Source organism: Salmo trutta, chromosome 13 (assembly GCF_901001165.1).
Source record: "Salmo trutta chromosome 13, fSalTru1.1, whole genome shotgun sequence".
In the NCBI taxonomy this organism is placed as follows: Eukaryota; Metazoa; Chordata; class Actinopteri; order Salmoniformes; family Salmonidae; genus Salmo; species Salmo trutta.
The window spans coordinates 16122698-16137377 of record NC_042969.1 but is presented as its reverse complement, the minus strand read 5'-3'; the positions used below and the strand labels follow the sequence as shown (position 1 = coordinate 16137377).

The 14680-nt window shown below is 42.7% G+C and overlaps 2 protein-coding genes across 7 annotated transcripts in view; one reads left to right on the top strand and one right to left on the bottom strand.

The window, feature by feature from the left end:
• Window positions 1–5780, top strand: part of sytl4 (synaptotagmin-like 4) — a 19498-nt gene extending 13718 nt beyond the window's left edge. For 4 of the 6 annotated variants that reach the window (XM_029771131.1, XM_029771132.1, XM_029771134.1 and 1 more), the window contains 11 exons: window positions 58–160; window positions 329–434; window positions 572–660; window positions 797–889; window positions 1307–1485; window positions 2599–2701; window positions 3076–3237; window positions 3411–3513; window positions 3621–3747; window positions 3960–4165; window positions 4739–5780. In XM_029771131.1, coding sequence (XP_029626991.1) covers window positions 58–160; window positions 329–434; window positions 572–660; window positions 797–889; window positions 1307–1485; window positions 2599–2701; window positions 3076–3237; window positions 3411–3513; window positions 3621–3747; window positions 3960–4165; window positions 4739–4890 — 1423 coding nt within the window. In that variant the 3' untranslated portion in view covers window positions 4891–5780. The remainder of the gene's footprint in view (window positions 1–57; window positions 161–328; window positions 435–571; window positions 661–796; window positions 890–1306; window positions 1486–2598; window positions 2702–3075; window positions 3238–3410; window positions 3514–3620; window positions 3748–3959; window positions 4166–4738) is intronic. The other 2 variants (XM_029771137.1, XM_029771135.1) reach the window with 2 other exon arrangements.
• On the bottom strand, window positions 5286–14680 carry LOC115205313 (sushi-repeat containing protein X-linked 2). The gene is made up of 10 exons (XM_029771138.1): window positions 13175–14680; window positions 9720–9806; window positions 9322–9513; window positions 9015–9191; window positions 7968–8091; window positions 7749–7870; window positions 7127–7306; window positions 6855–6988; window positions 6365–6486; window positions 5286–6256 (listed from the first exon to the last, which is right to left on the bottom strand). Exons 1-10 carry the CDS (start codon window positions 13242–13244, stop codon window positions 6076–6078), a joined length of 1389 nt encoding a protein of 462 aa, XP_029626998.1. The 5' UTR covers window positions 13245–14680; the 3' UTR covers window positions 5286–6075.

The window sequence follows — 14680 nt, the reverse complement described above, 5'->3', positions numbered from 1 at the left end:
TGCTAACGAGACTTCTATTGGGATGCATCCTCATTATGAATGGTGTTTATGATCCAGGAAGAAGAAGAGCACAGGTCGGTCCAGTCCAGCAGGTTCCAGTGTGTCCAGTATTCCAGTCAAAGTAGAAAGCACGGGTATCCACAGCTCCAATTTAGACACGGTGAGTTTACACATCTATCAGGTGTTGGGATTAAATACATTTCAGCACAGTCAAATTGGGAAGTAAAAAGTCCACTTGGTAAAAAATGGAATTGACCCTAACCCTGTCATCCTCATGTCTCCAGCCAATACTGTCACATCTGACTGTAACCCCTGTCTCTTTCCATAGTCCTCCGTAGTGAATCGTCGTAGTGTAAGTCCCTGCACAGGGTCTGTCTTATTGGAAGACGACGGGCTTTTCAAGAAGAGCGTCAGACAAGGTCAGAAACCCTCTGGTGAGACTCTTGTGTGTCGGTCGTCTCAGTAGTTCTGATTCCCAAGCTATAATGAAATAATGTTCTTTTTAAGGGCTTCAGGCCTGCTTGAGTAAATGAAGACATGCTCATTTAATGTCTTCATGGGTTTCAATCAGAATTCACATCTGTGCTGGACCTGCGTAAGGAAGTATCGGAGGGCTCTATGGGTGACAGAAGCAAGTCTGTGCCTGGTCTCAATGTGCCGGTGAGCAGAAGCCCACTTCCTCATAATACACTGAGGCATAATGGTTCACTATACTATAAAATACTTCTTAGTATTGATGAGAAATGCAGTTGCGTTGTCTTTTACATGAGTTCAAATTTGCTTGTTGTCATTGCAGGATGACGAGGAGGATGATGAGGACATTGATAACTTGGTGAGCATCCATAGAAAGACAGTGGGCTCAAGTACCTCAAATCTTCGCGGCTCCAAGGTAAATGCATGTGATTCTCACTTATCTTATTTTCATAGGTTCTAGTTAGTGTGTGTGATGCCAGTTTTAGTCCCTGAAGATATTTTTAGAAACAGAATTGATAAGTCAACCACACAACTTTTTTGAGACAATTCAGGATATCCTTGTTCGTGTGTCGAGCTGCTGCCTAATTAAGTTACCATGGCAACAAAGGCTCAAGCTCAAAAATGCCTCAGGGCAGGAAAATTTGACTGTGACCTGACTTTCATTGTCACAGTTTTGGCCTCGTTTGTGTGCCTTTCCAGGAACAAGTTTGTTTCTTGATTGGATACGCTACGTTTACCTTTCTCGTCCAGGTTGTAGAATTGTATCCAATATCAATGCAGTTGAACTACCTACTAACAGCTACTTGGTGAATTGTGTATGTGTCCACCGCAGAGTACACTGGGGAGTCTGATGAGTATTTACAGTGAGGCAGGAGATTATGACTGCGTGGAGGTGAGCGGGGACATCGTGTTCTCTCTCAGCTACGATGACACCACCCATAGCCTGGCCGTCCTCGTCAAGGAGTGCCGCTCGCTGGCCCACGGGGACGCCACACGCCAGCGTTCCAACCCGTGAGTGTCCTCTCGGGACTAGGGTCTAATAGTTGTCTCAGTAGGAAATGATGGGTGCATCTCAATAGTGTTAAGATGCTTCTTCCTTTTGTTTCCTCTCCTTCATATCCCCCCCATCTGAAAACACAGGATGGATAAAAGTAATGGTTGACGCCTATCTGGAATTGTATTTCAACTAAGCTGTTTTACACTATTCGGATGCATTATATCATGTCATTGCCAACAGTGAGAGTACACCCCCACTCTTTAAAGTGAGACAAACACCCTTCCGTGGCTTTCCTGTCTTCTTTTCATGATGACAGTAGATGAGCAGCGCTGTAGAAAATGATTCCCAGTAATCCTGTTGTTTACTCTAAACACACACTTCAGTGTTATTACTGTATGACATAACGTATATCATCTTAGATAAGACCCTGTCCTGTTTACAACATTTTTGATGTACCCAGAGGTCATTATCAGAGTTCCAAAGGGAAGATTTTACATTTAATTCAACAGAATAAAAATTATAATTTTTATTCTGGAAATGTAAGCAGACATTTTTTGTAGTCAAAATAGTTTATCGGTATTGCATGTAGGGCTATGATGATACCAGTCCTAATTGCAGGACTATTAATATTAATTTGAACTCTTTAAAGGGGCAGTGCACTTAAAAATGTGACTTTACAGTTGTTTTGATGATACACTGTGAGGGTGAAAATAACACAGAAATTTTGAAAATTATGATAGTGCCTTTTTGTGTAAGAGCTATTTGAAAATGACTGGAATTTCAGCCTTTTCAGGTAGTATGAAACTTTTGGCCCCTATCATGACATCACAATGTGATGGATTATAATACACTAATGACTGTTCATCTGGCTAAGGGGGTGGGCTCTAGACATCAGTTCAGCCAATCAGGGCTTGGCATGTAAATGCATTCAAATTTGAGTGAGAATTTCAAGGGCCAAAAGAGGCTCAGGGAAATAAATGATGAAACATATTTTGGAGTTATTTTCATTAAATAAACGCACACAGTGATTTGACATATAGTGATGATTTAAAAAATACAATTACCAAGATTGCATGGGGGCTTTAACGTGTTGAAAAATATAATTCTCATGTTGTTTTGTCCTGCAGGTATGTCAAGTGCTATCTTCTCCCTGACAAGTCTCGCACGGGTAAAAAGAAAACCAGCATCAAACGAAACACAGTGGACCCCACCTACAATGAGACCCTAAAGGTGATGGACTCTCTGGAACTGCAGTAGAATTAGATGGACACTGATGAACCTGGGCTGTGGACAAATCCCTTATTACTTGTCTGGCTCAATGGCTGGTCATTAAGTCGATAATGCCTCCACCTTCACTAGGCAGTAAGATTGATGTTGACATTCAAGATAAAGAGTTTATTGCTTTCAGTAAACGGCAAACAAATATTGATTTTGTTTCTGCCCTTTTTTAATTCACTGAGTATACAGAACAGGGAACTCGGATGTGAAGGCCAGAGAGGGCGGAAGGAGAAACTCTAAAGATGTTGTTTCACGGATCAGTGAGGGAAGGGTTTGATGTTGACATTGTCCTGCCACTCCCTCACACTTTTTCCCTTCTCCTCCAGTTCTCCATCAGTCGCTCACAGGTGCTCACTCGTTCCCTCCAGCTCTCTGTCTGGCACCATGACCGCTTGGGCCGTAATGCCTTCCTGGGAGAGGTAGAGGTACCTCTGGACTGCAGGGACCTCGATGGCCAACACGAGGAGTGTGTGGCGCTCATGGGAAAAGTAAGCCTGTGTAGTCGCCATCATCACTAGGGCTCACAGTTGTTCCTGATCAGGTTTCATGGTTAGAACAAACTCCAGGCCCAGCACAATCATTTAAATGTATTTCTAATCTACTGTATACATTACTAACCTGTAGTCTAGTGGTTTTACCTCGACTGTTCTTCTCTTCATAGGCATCACCACTGCAGTCCTCTGCCTTCTCTCAGTACAAAGGAGAACTGGTGATTTCCCTGAAGTATGTCTCGACTAAGAAACCACCCACCGAGAAGACTAAAGGTAGGACTGCCAGTGTCGACAGAACAGAGGAACAGAAAAGCTCAGTCGGCACTGTCTGTGTTTCAAATCCTTACCAGTGGCTGTCTGACACCATTATCCCCCCCTAGGCAAGACTCTTTCTCTAGGCAACAAGTCAAAGACGGAGGAGGGAGGGGAATTGCACGTCTTGATCAAAGAGGCCAAGAACCTGACGGCAATGAAAGCAGGGGACACGTCGGATTCCTTTGTGAAAGGGTTAGCTTTTGGCATATCACTTTAAATCCTCACATTCACTCGGAGATGATGAATTTCTTCTGTTTCATCATTCTCACTCAGGAGATGGTGCAACTCCCACTCATTTTAATAAAAATACATACTTTATTGATTACTAGAATTAAAAACATTGTTCAGCCACCTAGCCTTCATCAAAATGTAATAGTTTTCACACATTATGCTTTTAACCCTAGATACTTGTTGCCATCGAAGTCCAAGTCCACTAAGAGGAAGACTCCGGTGGTGAAGAAGACTCTGAACCCTCACTACGACCACACATTTGTGTACAAAGACCTGACCCTGGACCAGCTGAGTAAGATGTGTCTGGAGCTGACCGTGTGGGACCGGGAGGCCATCTCCAGTAATGACTTCCTGGGTGGGGTTCGACTCAGCACAGGTAATGACACAACACCTTGTTGATTTATGGAGGGGAAGTGTTATGGTAGGGAAGTAACCATCGGCAGTATTGCTCTTCCGTTTTTAAATATTTGATTAAATATTTATCATTCTGTTGCAGGTCACCTATTTTGCCGATGTTAAAGTTGGTAGTAAAGAAAAGCTACCTCAGAGGTCAAACATCTAATAGGGAAAGGGGGATACCTAGTCAGTTGTACAACTGAATGCATTCAACTGAAATGTGTTTCTGCATTTACCCAACCCCTCTGAATCAGAGAGGTGCAGGGGGCTGCCTTAATTGACATCCACGTTATCGGCGCCCAGGGAACAGTGGGTTAACTGCTCAGGGGCAGAACGACAGATTTTTACCTTGTCAGCTCAGGGATTTGATTCAGCAGGTTACTGGCCCAATGCTCCTGCCTGCCAGGCTACCTCCTCTGGTGATGGGCAGTCGGCCCATCATTAAAATCGCTTCAAAAGCAGTGAAATCCCAAATCTCACACTATGCTTAGGGCTCCTGATTGTGTGGACAGGTCAGACCTACTTTAGTTCACTGCATTTCTGTTGCCCTACTTTTCAGCCACACTGAAGGTTGGCAAGGAGGAAGTGGAGGCGGACTCAACAGGGGAGGAGGTGTCTCTGTGGCAGAAGATGATGCAATACCCTGACTCGTGGGCAGAGGGCTCTCTTCCATTACGCTCCTCTATGGGCAAGAACAAGAGCAAGTGAGGACTCCACCTCATAACCTGAGAGAAGAGCAATTGACAAAGGGCAATCCCTCAACTTTTTATCACCATTATTATCTGTAACCAAAAGACTATCACAGCTGTGTCTAACTGCAAGCACCAAAAAAAAGTGCTTTTGAAAGCATATATAGTAAATTCATCTGAGGTCTTCAGGTATTTGCTAGCAGAGATATGAAATGATATGTTTGAATGCAAGGTTGTGTGTTTAATCATGCAAATGCTTTTTAAAATCATAAACCGCACTAACCAAAGAGTTGATCAAATTCAACAACTCATGTTTAATTGACATTTGTTTCACATATTTATTCAAGCTAAATTCCATCCATGATCAGAAAACCATTTAATTATTAACTATGGTGCTTCATGGGGGTTGCCGGGTTTTCAGTTTCAGGCTGAATCTCTGTTGCACTCGAAGGCACTGAAAAATTGTGTCCATTTTTGGTCCATATATTTTGTGTGGTGCTTCATGGCAATCAAAGAAAACTACTGTACCTGTGATAGGGATGTCAAGCATGTGGTACATTGAAATATGTATGTAAATATGATCAGTTGCACTAAAAGTGACCAATTTTTATTTCTCAACCTCTATCCTCTTATTTATAGTCTTGAAAGTAAATGTCATTATCTTTCATACTGTAACTTGAGTCAAGTTTGCTTCTACTATGGCTCACAGGCACCTAAAATGGGGAGGACAGGATCGTGGTAATGACTGGAGCGAAATAAGTGGAATGGTATCAAACGCATGGTTTGATGCCATTCCACTCTCTCCGTTCCAGCCGTTATTATGAGCCATCCTCCCCTCAGCAGCCTCCACTGCTATGACTGTATCAAATATTTTATTCATTCACCTAATAAATATGTGAAATGCTTAAACCTGTAATCATCCACGTTTATTACAGTGCAGTATGGGTAGTGAAGTAAAAAAAGATGCGTACATACGTTTCTATACTTTTAGACCTGTAAAAACAGGCTACCGCTATCTCTAAATCTATCAGATCATTATCTATCAGCCAGTGGAAACATTTCACTACCAGAGCTGTTACCTGCTTGTTTCCTTGTTTCTCTTTCTATTCTGGGCTACCCCGGTGTCCATGATTGTATCTCTACATAGCAAAGATTTTTCCTCTGCGCTATCTACATAAGTGTCTGACCTCCCCAAACCACTGTCTTAGTCACAGTAGTCTCTGTGCAACTCCAGCCGACGTCGTTCTTCTTCATCCAACAGGTTATCGTCGATGTATGAGAAGAGCTCATCGGATGTGGTGGGAGTGATGAATCTCTCGTGGTCCAAACCATCCTTGTCTAACAGCACCATGTTGAAGTAGGATCTGGAGATCCGGAAAGCCTGCCTGTACAACACACAGCACCAGATAACCATTTAGTGTCAAGTCAGTGATGGTGTATTTGATTGCCTGAAGATGGAGTGCAGCCAACATGATTATGCGAGATCCCCTTACCTCAGACCCTCGATGACCTCAGTGTCCAGGTGGCGTCCCTTGATGCGGCCCACTTCTCGAGGGGGGGAACCTAGCAGCTCAATCACCGTCACTTGTCGTAGGTCCAGACCACAATCTGCCTTCTAGGCATGAAAACACCCCAAGCATGGTCACAATCATAAAAACAAGCTGCTTATATTTCATTTGTATTAAATCCCGTAGTAGCTAGCAGTGGCGCTCTCTTGTGGAAGCCTTACCTTCCACATAGGAACGAAGGACTAAGTAAAAGTAAGTTGAGTGCAGAATTTCCCTGACTAGCAGATGATGCCCTAACCATCCAGCTGTCTTTCTGGGCGTGTATGACATTGCAAACGACTTTAAAGGTGAGTCGAGACTAACAGATCTATAGATCACCTTGCCTCCTAAATAACTACTCAATATAGATCAGTCGGTCCATTTACCAATGACACATTACGGTTCTGGCGCTGTTGAATACAGTCTCTTGACTCACCTGCACCATAAGGTTCTGGAGCTTGTAGTCTCCATGGGCTACGTTAGGTGCTGACACGATCAGAAGCCTCCTCTTGTCATAGAACTGGTCCAGGAGGGCAGATGCTGTGTTCACATCTGTTTTAAACTCCATTGCTACATGCGTGCGCACACAATAAAAAAAACAGTGTATTGTTGGTGTAATCACTTTACATGTATGGGTTAAATTGCGAACACAACAAACCAGATGGTCTTTCAGAAGGTAATTCTCTGTCATTGGCTCTCAATACTAACTGACACACTCGGCGGGGGCCTCAGTCCAGCTGCGGTCGAACTGGCAGACTCGGCTGGAGGTCCCCCGCCTCTCATGGCCCCCGTCACAGTGGTACTCGCACACCGCCCCGTAGTTGTTCCCGTCAGAGTCACAGGTGAGGTAACCATGGAGAGGGGTCTTGAGGACTGGACACCTCCTGACTGGGGGGAGAGAGAGAGCACAGCCTGTATTCACAAAGTAACTGCTGATCTATGTTCAGTTATGTCGTTTAGATCGTAATAAGTAAAATCATATGGACAGGGGGGACCTGATCCTGGATCAGCACTCCTACTCTGAGATGCTATGTGAATAAGGGCCCAAAGCAGCCATCTTTGAACAGTACATACTAACAGTACTGAAATATGATGACTCGTGGATGTCTATAAAGGGTTTATAGAAGTTCTCCATAAGGGAAATATGATTGATTGTCACTGAAGGGAATTAGATTTATACTCAGTAAAAAATAATCTAGTATTTAGTTGCATGATGAAATGTATGAATTGAACGTTGAATGTTTGTATAATGTGTTTGTCCTGTAAGTACGGGTTTTGCTCTAGTCCAAATGTCAGGTCATTGCGTCTGACATTGACAGTGATGTCTTACCCTCAACCCGAACAATGAACTTGCAGGCAGCCCTGTTCCCGGCTTGGTCGTGTGCTGTGTACCGGATAATGTTTATCCCTTCTTTAAAGTTGGTATCTGGCCGCTGGCCTATCAGCGTTACACTGCAAACAGACACAAAAAACCACACGTTTCACCTCCAGATAAAGCAAAGGGGAAGAAGAGGAGAGGGGAAAAGGCAGTAAAAAAGGACTGACATACTCTAATGTTTTATCAGCAGTATCCGTGACAACCGGCGGGTCCCAGGACACTCTGGCGGTTAGTTTCCCAGGCTCTGCGACCTTCACCCGGGACATGGGACACTTTATTTTTGGAGGATCATGATCTGAAACAACATCAGTTATGTAAACCAGTGAAGAACAATAATATATACTTTTTTTTGTTAAATGTTAACATCTGTTGGTCTTGGTCAACTGAATCAATTCCTCTTGAGGGAAGGGAACTTTGAAGATTAGAAATATGTTTTGGTCTCGAGTCAAAGACGAAAGAAGGAAATGAAACGTGGAAAGAGAGGCTCTAGATGAGTATCTATCTGTGTTGTGTTTGTGTTGTGGGAGACATGCCCATGGGGAGCTGCCCTGGCCTATGAAAGAAACAAACAAACATATGCTTGCAATCATTAAGGACTGGGGAGTTTTTGAGGATAAAAAAGAAATGGAATAGAGCTAAGCAAAGGCAAAATCCAAGAGGAAAACCTGGCTCAGTCTGCTTTCCACCAGACACTGGGAGATGAATCCACCTTTCAGCAGGACAATAACCTAAAACACCAAGGCCAAATCTACATAAGAGTTGCTTACCAAGAAGAGAGTGAATGCTGCCCGAGTTACAGTTTTGACTTTAATATGCTTGAAAATATATGGAAAGACTTGAAAATGGTTGTCTAGCAATGATCAACAACCAATTTGACAGAGCTTGAAGAATTTTGAAAATAATATTGTACAATCCAGGTGTGCAAAGCTCTTAGAGACTTACCCAGAAAGACTCATAGCTGTAATCGCTGCCAAAGCTGATTCCTAACATGTATTGACTCGGGTGTGAATGCTTATGTAAATGAGATATCTGTATTTTATTTTCAATACATTTTCAAGCATTTCTAAAGATGTGTTTTCACTTTGTCATTATGGGGTACTGTGTGTATATTGGTGAGAAAAAAAATAGATATAATCTATTTTGAATTCAGGCTGCAACACAACAAAATACGGAATAAGTCAAGGTGAATACTTTCTGGAGGCACTGTGTAGGCTGTACCTTCACAGATGGGCTCTGCCCCACTCCAGGACCCCCTATCCAGACAGGTGCGAGAGTGGTCCCCCTCGATCCGGTACCCCGGCTCACAGATGTAATCACACCTGGAGTCCACCATGTATCCCTGGGTGCAGTGGTACGTGCCGTGCCAGATCAGGTGCAGCGTGTTGCAACGAACCTCTGTGGAGTCAACACACCATAGTCAAAAAGAGATACAAATTACTCCTATGGAGGTTTTTCTAAAGAAAACTTAGGTCCTTTTCATTAACAATAGATGACATGTATCTGTCTGTATTCAGCCTGTACTCACGGCGGCAGTGATTGGTCCCAGACCAACGGCGGTTGGGCATGCACTGCACAGAGGTTCTGCCCAGCAGCTTGTAGCCACGGTCACAGGTCATCTCGCAGCGAGTGCCCAGGGTGCTGCGGTAGTTCCCTCCACGGGGGGAGTGGCAGGTCACATCCCCATTTGCCAGGCTCAAAAAGTGACACCATCTTGGATCTGCATCGAAACAACACTGTTTAATCACACACTGGAACACAGCGCCAAGACCAGTGTGCTACAGACCCAATTGACATCAAGAGATACTGATTTCAAAACAGTGATGTGGGGTACGTAGATTTCCAATTCAGTGTAAGTGTCCACTTACATTATGACAAGCTTATTCCAAATGTTAATGTTGTGACTGTGTGGTTCTCCTTACTTACTCCTGTAGTCCAGTCGGGGAGTATAGTACTCCTCCTCTGGAACAACCTCATTGTAGCTGCTGTGCAGTGTGGTTCCAGAGCCTGAAACTAATGACAGACTTATTAGCTCTGATCAGTCATAGCAACAAGGCATAAAACAAAATAAAACCATTTGTTAGCCACTAATGTAGTTATGGACTATACTTATGGCAATACTCGGCCTTGTCTCAGGATGGTAAGTTGGTGATTGAAGCTTTCCCTCTACTGGTGTGGGGGCTGTGCTTTGGCAAAGTGGGTGGGGTTATATCCTGCCTGTTTGGCCCTGTCCGGGGGTATCATCGGATGGGGCCACAGTGTCTCCTGACCCGTCCTGTCTCAGCCTCAAGTATTTATGCTGCAGTAGTTTATGTGTCGGGGGGCTAGGGTCAGTCTGTTATATCTGGAGTATTTCTCCTGTCTTATCCGGTGTCCTGTGTGAATTTAAGTATGCTCTGTCTAATTCTCTCTTCCTCTCTCTCTGAGGACCTGAGCCCTAGGACCATGCCCCAGGACTACCTGGCATGATGACTCCTTGCTGTCCCCAGTCCACCTGGCTGTGCTGCTGCTCCAGTTTCAACTGTTCTGCCTGCGACTATGGAACCCTGACCTGTTCGCCGGACGTGCTACCTGTCCCAGACCTGCTGTTTTCAACTCTCTAGAGACAGCAGGAGCGGTAGAGATACTCTCATTGATCGGCTATGAAAAGCCAACTGGCATTTACTCCTGAGGTGCTGACCTGTTGCACCCTTGACAACTACTGTGATTATTATTATTTGACCATGCTGGTCATTTATGAACATTTGAACATCTTGGCCATGTTCTGTTATAATCTCCACCCGGCACAGCCAGAAGAGGACTGGCCACCCCTCATAGCCTGGTTCCTCTCTAGGTTTCTTCCTAGGTTTTGGCCTTTCAAGGGAGTTTTTCCCAGCCACCGTGCTTCTACACCTGCATTGCTTGCTGTTTGGGTTTTTAGGCTGGGTTTCTGTACAGCACTTTGAGATATCAGCTGATGTAAGAAGGGCTATATAAATACATTTGATTTGATTTGATGGACGATATGTATTGTTCTTTCCCACTCATAAACCTACTTTTGTATTTATTTGCTTATTTGTGATGAATATCAAATGATTTTGATGTAGAACATGAAGAGTGGAACATTCTTTCTCTCCGGGACCTATGTTGGCATGCTAATGGTTTTTCCACAAAGTCTCAGTTCCGCACAACCTGGTTTCTGGTCCGTTCCTGAGCCAGATTCCTATTTAACACCTGGATTTCCAATAAGGGAAATACATTTTTTTTTTTAAACTCTCCAGGGGTTTGGATCCAAAACTGAAGTCCAGTCAAACCAGTATGTCTCTGACAAAAGCCTGACTTTCTAGTTGGCTGACGTTTCATTTATCGCAGCGTAAAAGTGTTTAGCATCACATGGAAGTAAAAGGTAATAGTAAAGAGTGTAGGGAAATGACTTAACATTGCTGAATGTGCACTGAAATCATGACACGTGAAGCAGATGAAGCTGGCAAGCAGAAGTCCCCTACTCCATTTTGAATGTAATTACTAGTTAGTACTGGGTCTAAAGCTGTTAACATCTCTTTTTGCCTACTTAGCACTACACTGCATCTTTAAACCAAGGAGCTGAATCTAACTTTCCATATAGTAGGTCTCCCTTAACACCCTCATTCTTTCCCCTCACTTGTGGTCTAGCCTATTTCACGAACATAATCCCTTGAAGGATATTTATAAGGGACTCTACCGTTTAGAAAGAGGGCTGCCAGATTTTAGGTTTTTTTTAGCTGAATATTATCCCTGAGTATTTGTAACAACAAATTGGTTCAGATATTAGAATAGCTTGCCCAGCCTACAGGGGTAGTTAATGTGTAATTACTTTTAATTTAGACCAATAAATTCAATTCATGGTGACACAACTCAAAGTTTCTAATGTTACTAATTTGGGCACTTGCAATAAACTGCTAAACTTCCACTGGAAGAAGTTACAATGATGTTACAACACTTTTCATCAAATGCCTTGTTTCTAGTCTGACTCTGAATAACATATAAACATGCCAGTAGATTTCTATCACCTGAGTATCCCTCATGTTAGCAAATCCAAGTGAGGATAATCTTTAATTTACTGTCTATAAACAGACTCTTCGGTATTCAAGATAGTTTACATTTCAGCAGCAGTTGTACAATAAAATATAAACATCAACTATAGTTAAACATGTTCCAACCATTCTACAATCAACAATCATTCTGCAGTGATGGAAATCCTTTGCAACATGTCTCATCATGGTAGACATTAGTAGTCAAACACCTCTTCATCCTAACAGCCTATTTTCCATTATAGCACTAATGCAGGCGGCTGCTGTGGCCGCCTGATGACGGTGAGGTTGTAAAAAGGCAGACTCTGACACAACGTGCATCACAGTGAGACCCGCCTGGCACACGTCCAACAGCTCCCAGTGAGACGGTTACTTTACCAGGAAGACATGCAATGACCACTGCGGGGAGAACATCCTGCAGGGAGAACATCCAGCTAGGAGAAATGAGTCATATTGGAGGGGGTGGATTTCACAAGCCCACTATTCACTGCAGTCCAACTGTACTTCAATGGATATATTCTCATGCTGAGGATTAGAAAGACCATTCCCAATTAGCAACCGTTGTATTTCAGTTGGAGAAATGGTAAATGACGAGAACGTGTGATAATAGCAAAGGTGAGACATAGCCAGAATCAATCCATTAGCCGACTAGATTATCGCTTTGTTATCAACTGGCAGTAGGTATGAGTTTGGGTGGATCTGAGGTGACTCAAATCCCTGTCTTAAATTAGGGCCTTGACACAGCTGGTCCATGCACACTCAGTCATTTGTCTGTGATTGGAGTTGTAATTACAGGGGTCTGAAAGGGGGTGACATACCCAACATCAGATAACAAACACAGGTAACTACAGTGAGGACTTCTATTCACCTCCAAAACGTATTTATTCATGACAAAATGCAAAGATGGTATATTTGGGCTTCTTTGCTCTCTTCTTTTTAACTGAAAAAGAACGTTACAAGAGTGGATGAGTTTCTTTTCAGGAAATACCCCATGCTCTCTTTGTATTCTGTCAGTTCCCTCTAAAGATGCCACTACAGCTGCTTTCTCTTTACTGCCCTATAACTGTGGTAATGGAGGTATGTCCTCACTCCCCATTGCATGGACTGTATCATGGACCATAGATGAGACTGACAAGGCAAGCATTTGTCTCTCCTGGCCTTAATGATTTTATAGTAGCTTACAAAAGTATAGTTTGAGAGTGTCCAAATCATAACTGATTATGCAACATCAGGTATAGAATAACATGTGCATACATGTTGTACATCAAAGCTAATGCAAAGTTTAAACCGTGAGTAAAGAAACATATTAAGTGCAGTATATCTAAATCTTACCTTCATTGTGTCCCTGCAGCTCTCTAATAAAGGTCAGCGTGAAGAGGAAAAGGATGTTGAATCGTGACATGCCAACACGGTCTTGAAGCGCAAATATTCAGAATAAAGGTGGTTCGACTGGGCATCAACTGTTGCCAAGGTGGAGACCATTGACCAACATACAGCGCAGAAAATTTGAAGGCAACAATGAAACCGTCAATTCATTTAATCGATTGTTTTTTTACTGACAAAATCATTAGCGTTGTTTTTGTTATATCTCTATAAACCAAGAATAATCCCACCAACGCTCCAGACAAACCAGCCTTGCGCCAATTTTTACTGACAAAGTCCTCCTCGTTTATCACATTTACTGTTCGAGAAGTTACCGCTAGGAGGCGTTGTTGGACTACTTATAAGGGGTACCATAAAGGGCCATGATACAGCCCTAACCCACCAGTGGTTAATAAATAATTATATTAATGTTTGCACTAAAATCGATAGGAATTCGCAATGGATTTCCTGTATTCTGACTAAACCAAGGAGAGATGTTCAAATCCACCTACTGAAATAAATCATATTTCAACATTTAATCAAAATGCAGAATCATTTTTGCAGCTGTAGGATATTGAAACTGTCAATCATGTTGCTGACCGCACACTAGACCAAACAACAAACGACGTAAAAAATCATAATAGCGTGTTCTGCCGACTGGTTGGCTAACTGCACACGCAAGAGGGGCAAATAAATGATACATTAAATCGCCAATCAGCGATTGAAACAGCGTTCAACCAGTTTGCAGCAAGTCGGACGTGTTAGTTCCGGACATGCTATTTCCGGCAAAAGTTACAATAACAACATTTCTATTAAAAAGCCACAGGCTGCTGATGCCGATAGCCTACTAGTGTCTGCCTTGGTTTTATGAGATACAACTCTGCGTTTTCACCCCGATGACTGTACGCATTTTTTGTGTGTTTAAAGGGGAAATCTGCAGTTGCTTCATCCATTTTTGGACTTCTGAATTAATGACATTTGCCCATTTGATTCTTGAATAATATAACGTATAAATGCCCCATGAGCTTAGTTCAACTGTCGCACCCAATCAGAACCCAAAATATAAGCTTGTTTCACTCCAATGTTTTTAAACAAATTAATGTAAACAAAAACTATACCACCTCAAAACTATCATTTTGATATCATGGATGGTAAGTCCTGGCATCCATAGTTATATCTATGAATTTGAGAGTGGTTGCATTTCTCCAGCCCCATCCCTCAGCGTTTTACCGAAACAGGTGAGGAAAAACGCTTTGTTATTGCTGCACGTGTATAGCGGCATTACTCTTGTATCTTGTAGCATTTGTATTTGTCATGTGTATACTGTCTCATCCGATTAGCCACAACGGACGTTTCCTCGGTGAAAAATGAAGTTATTATATTCTGTTCTATTATATTATTTTGGAACATCATAAATACAAGCGAATATAAAACTTCCCATAAATCCTAGGAAATGTACTTTTTCCTCACAGGAAA

What these genes read in the sequence shown, in the direction of transcription:
- LOC115205313 (XM_029771138.1), bottom strand. Translation starts at nt 13,244, where the DNA reads ATGTCACGATTCAACATCCTTTTCCTCTTCACGCTGACCTTTATTAGA. An exon ending in TCCAGAACCTTATGGTGCAG is followed by an intron (nt 6,487 to 6,854) that starts GTGAGTCAAGAG and finishes TTTCATGCCTAG; the next exon opens with AAGGCAGATTGTGGTCTGGA. An exon ending in GAGGTCATCGAGGGTCTGAG is followed by an intron (nt 6,257 to 6,364) that starts GTAAGGGGATCT and finishes TGTGTTGTACAG; the next exon opens with GCAGGCTTTCCGGATCTCCA.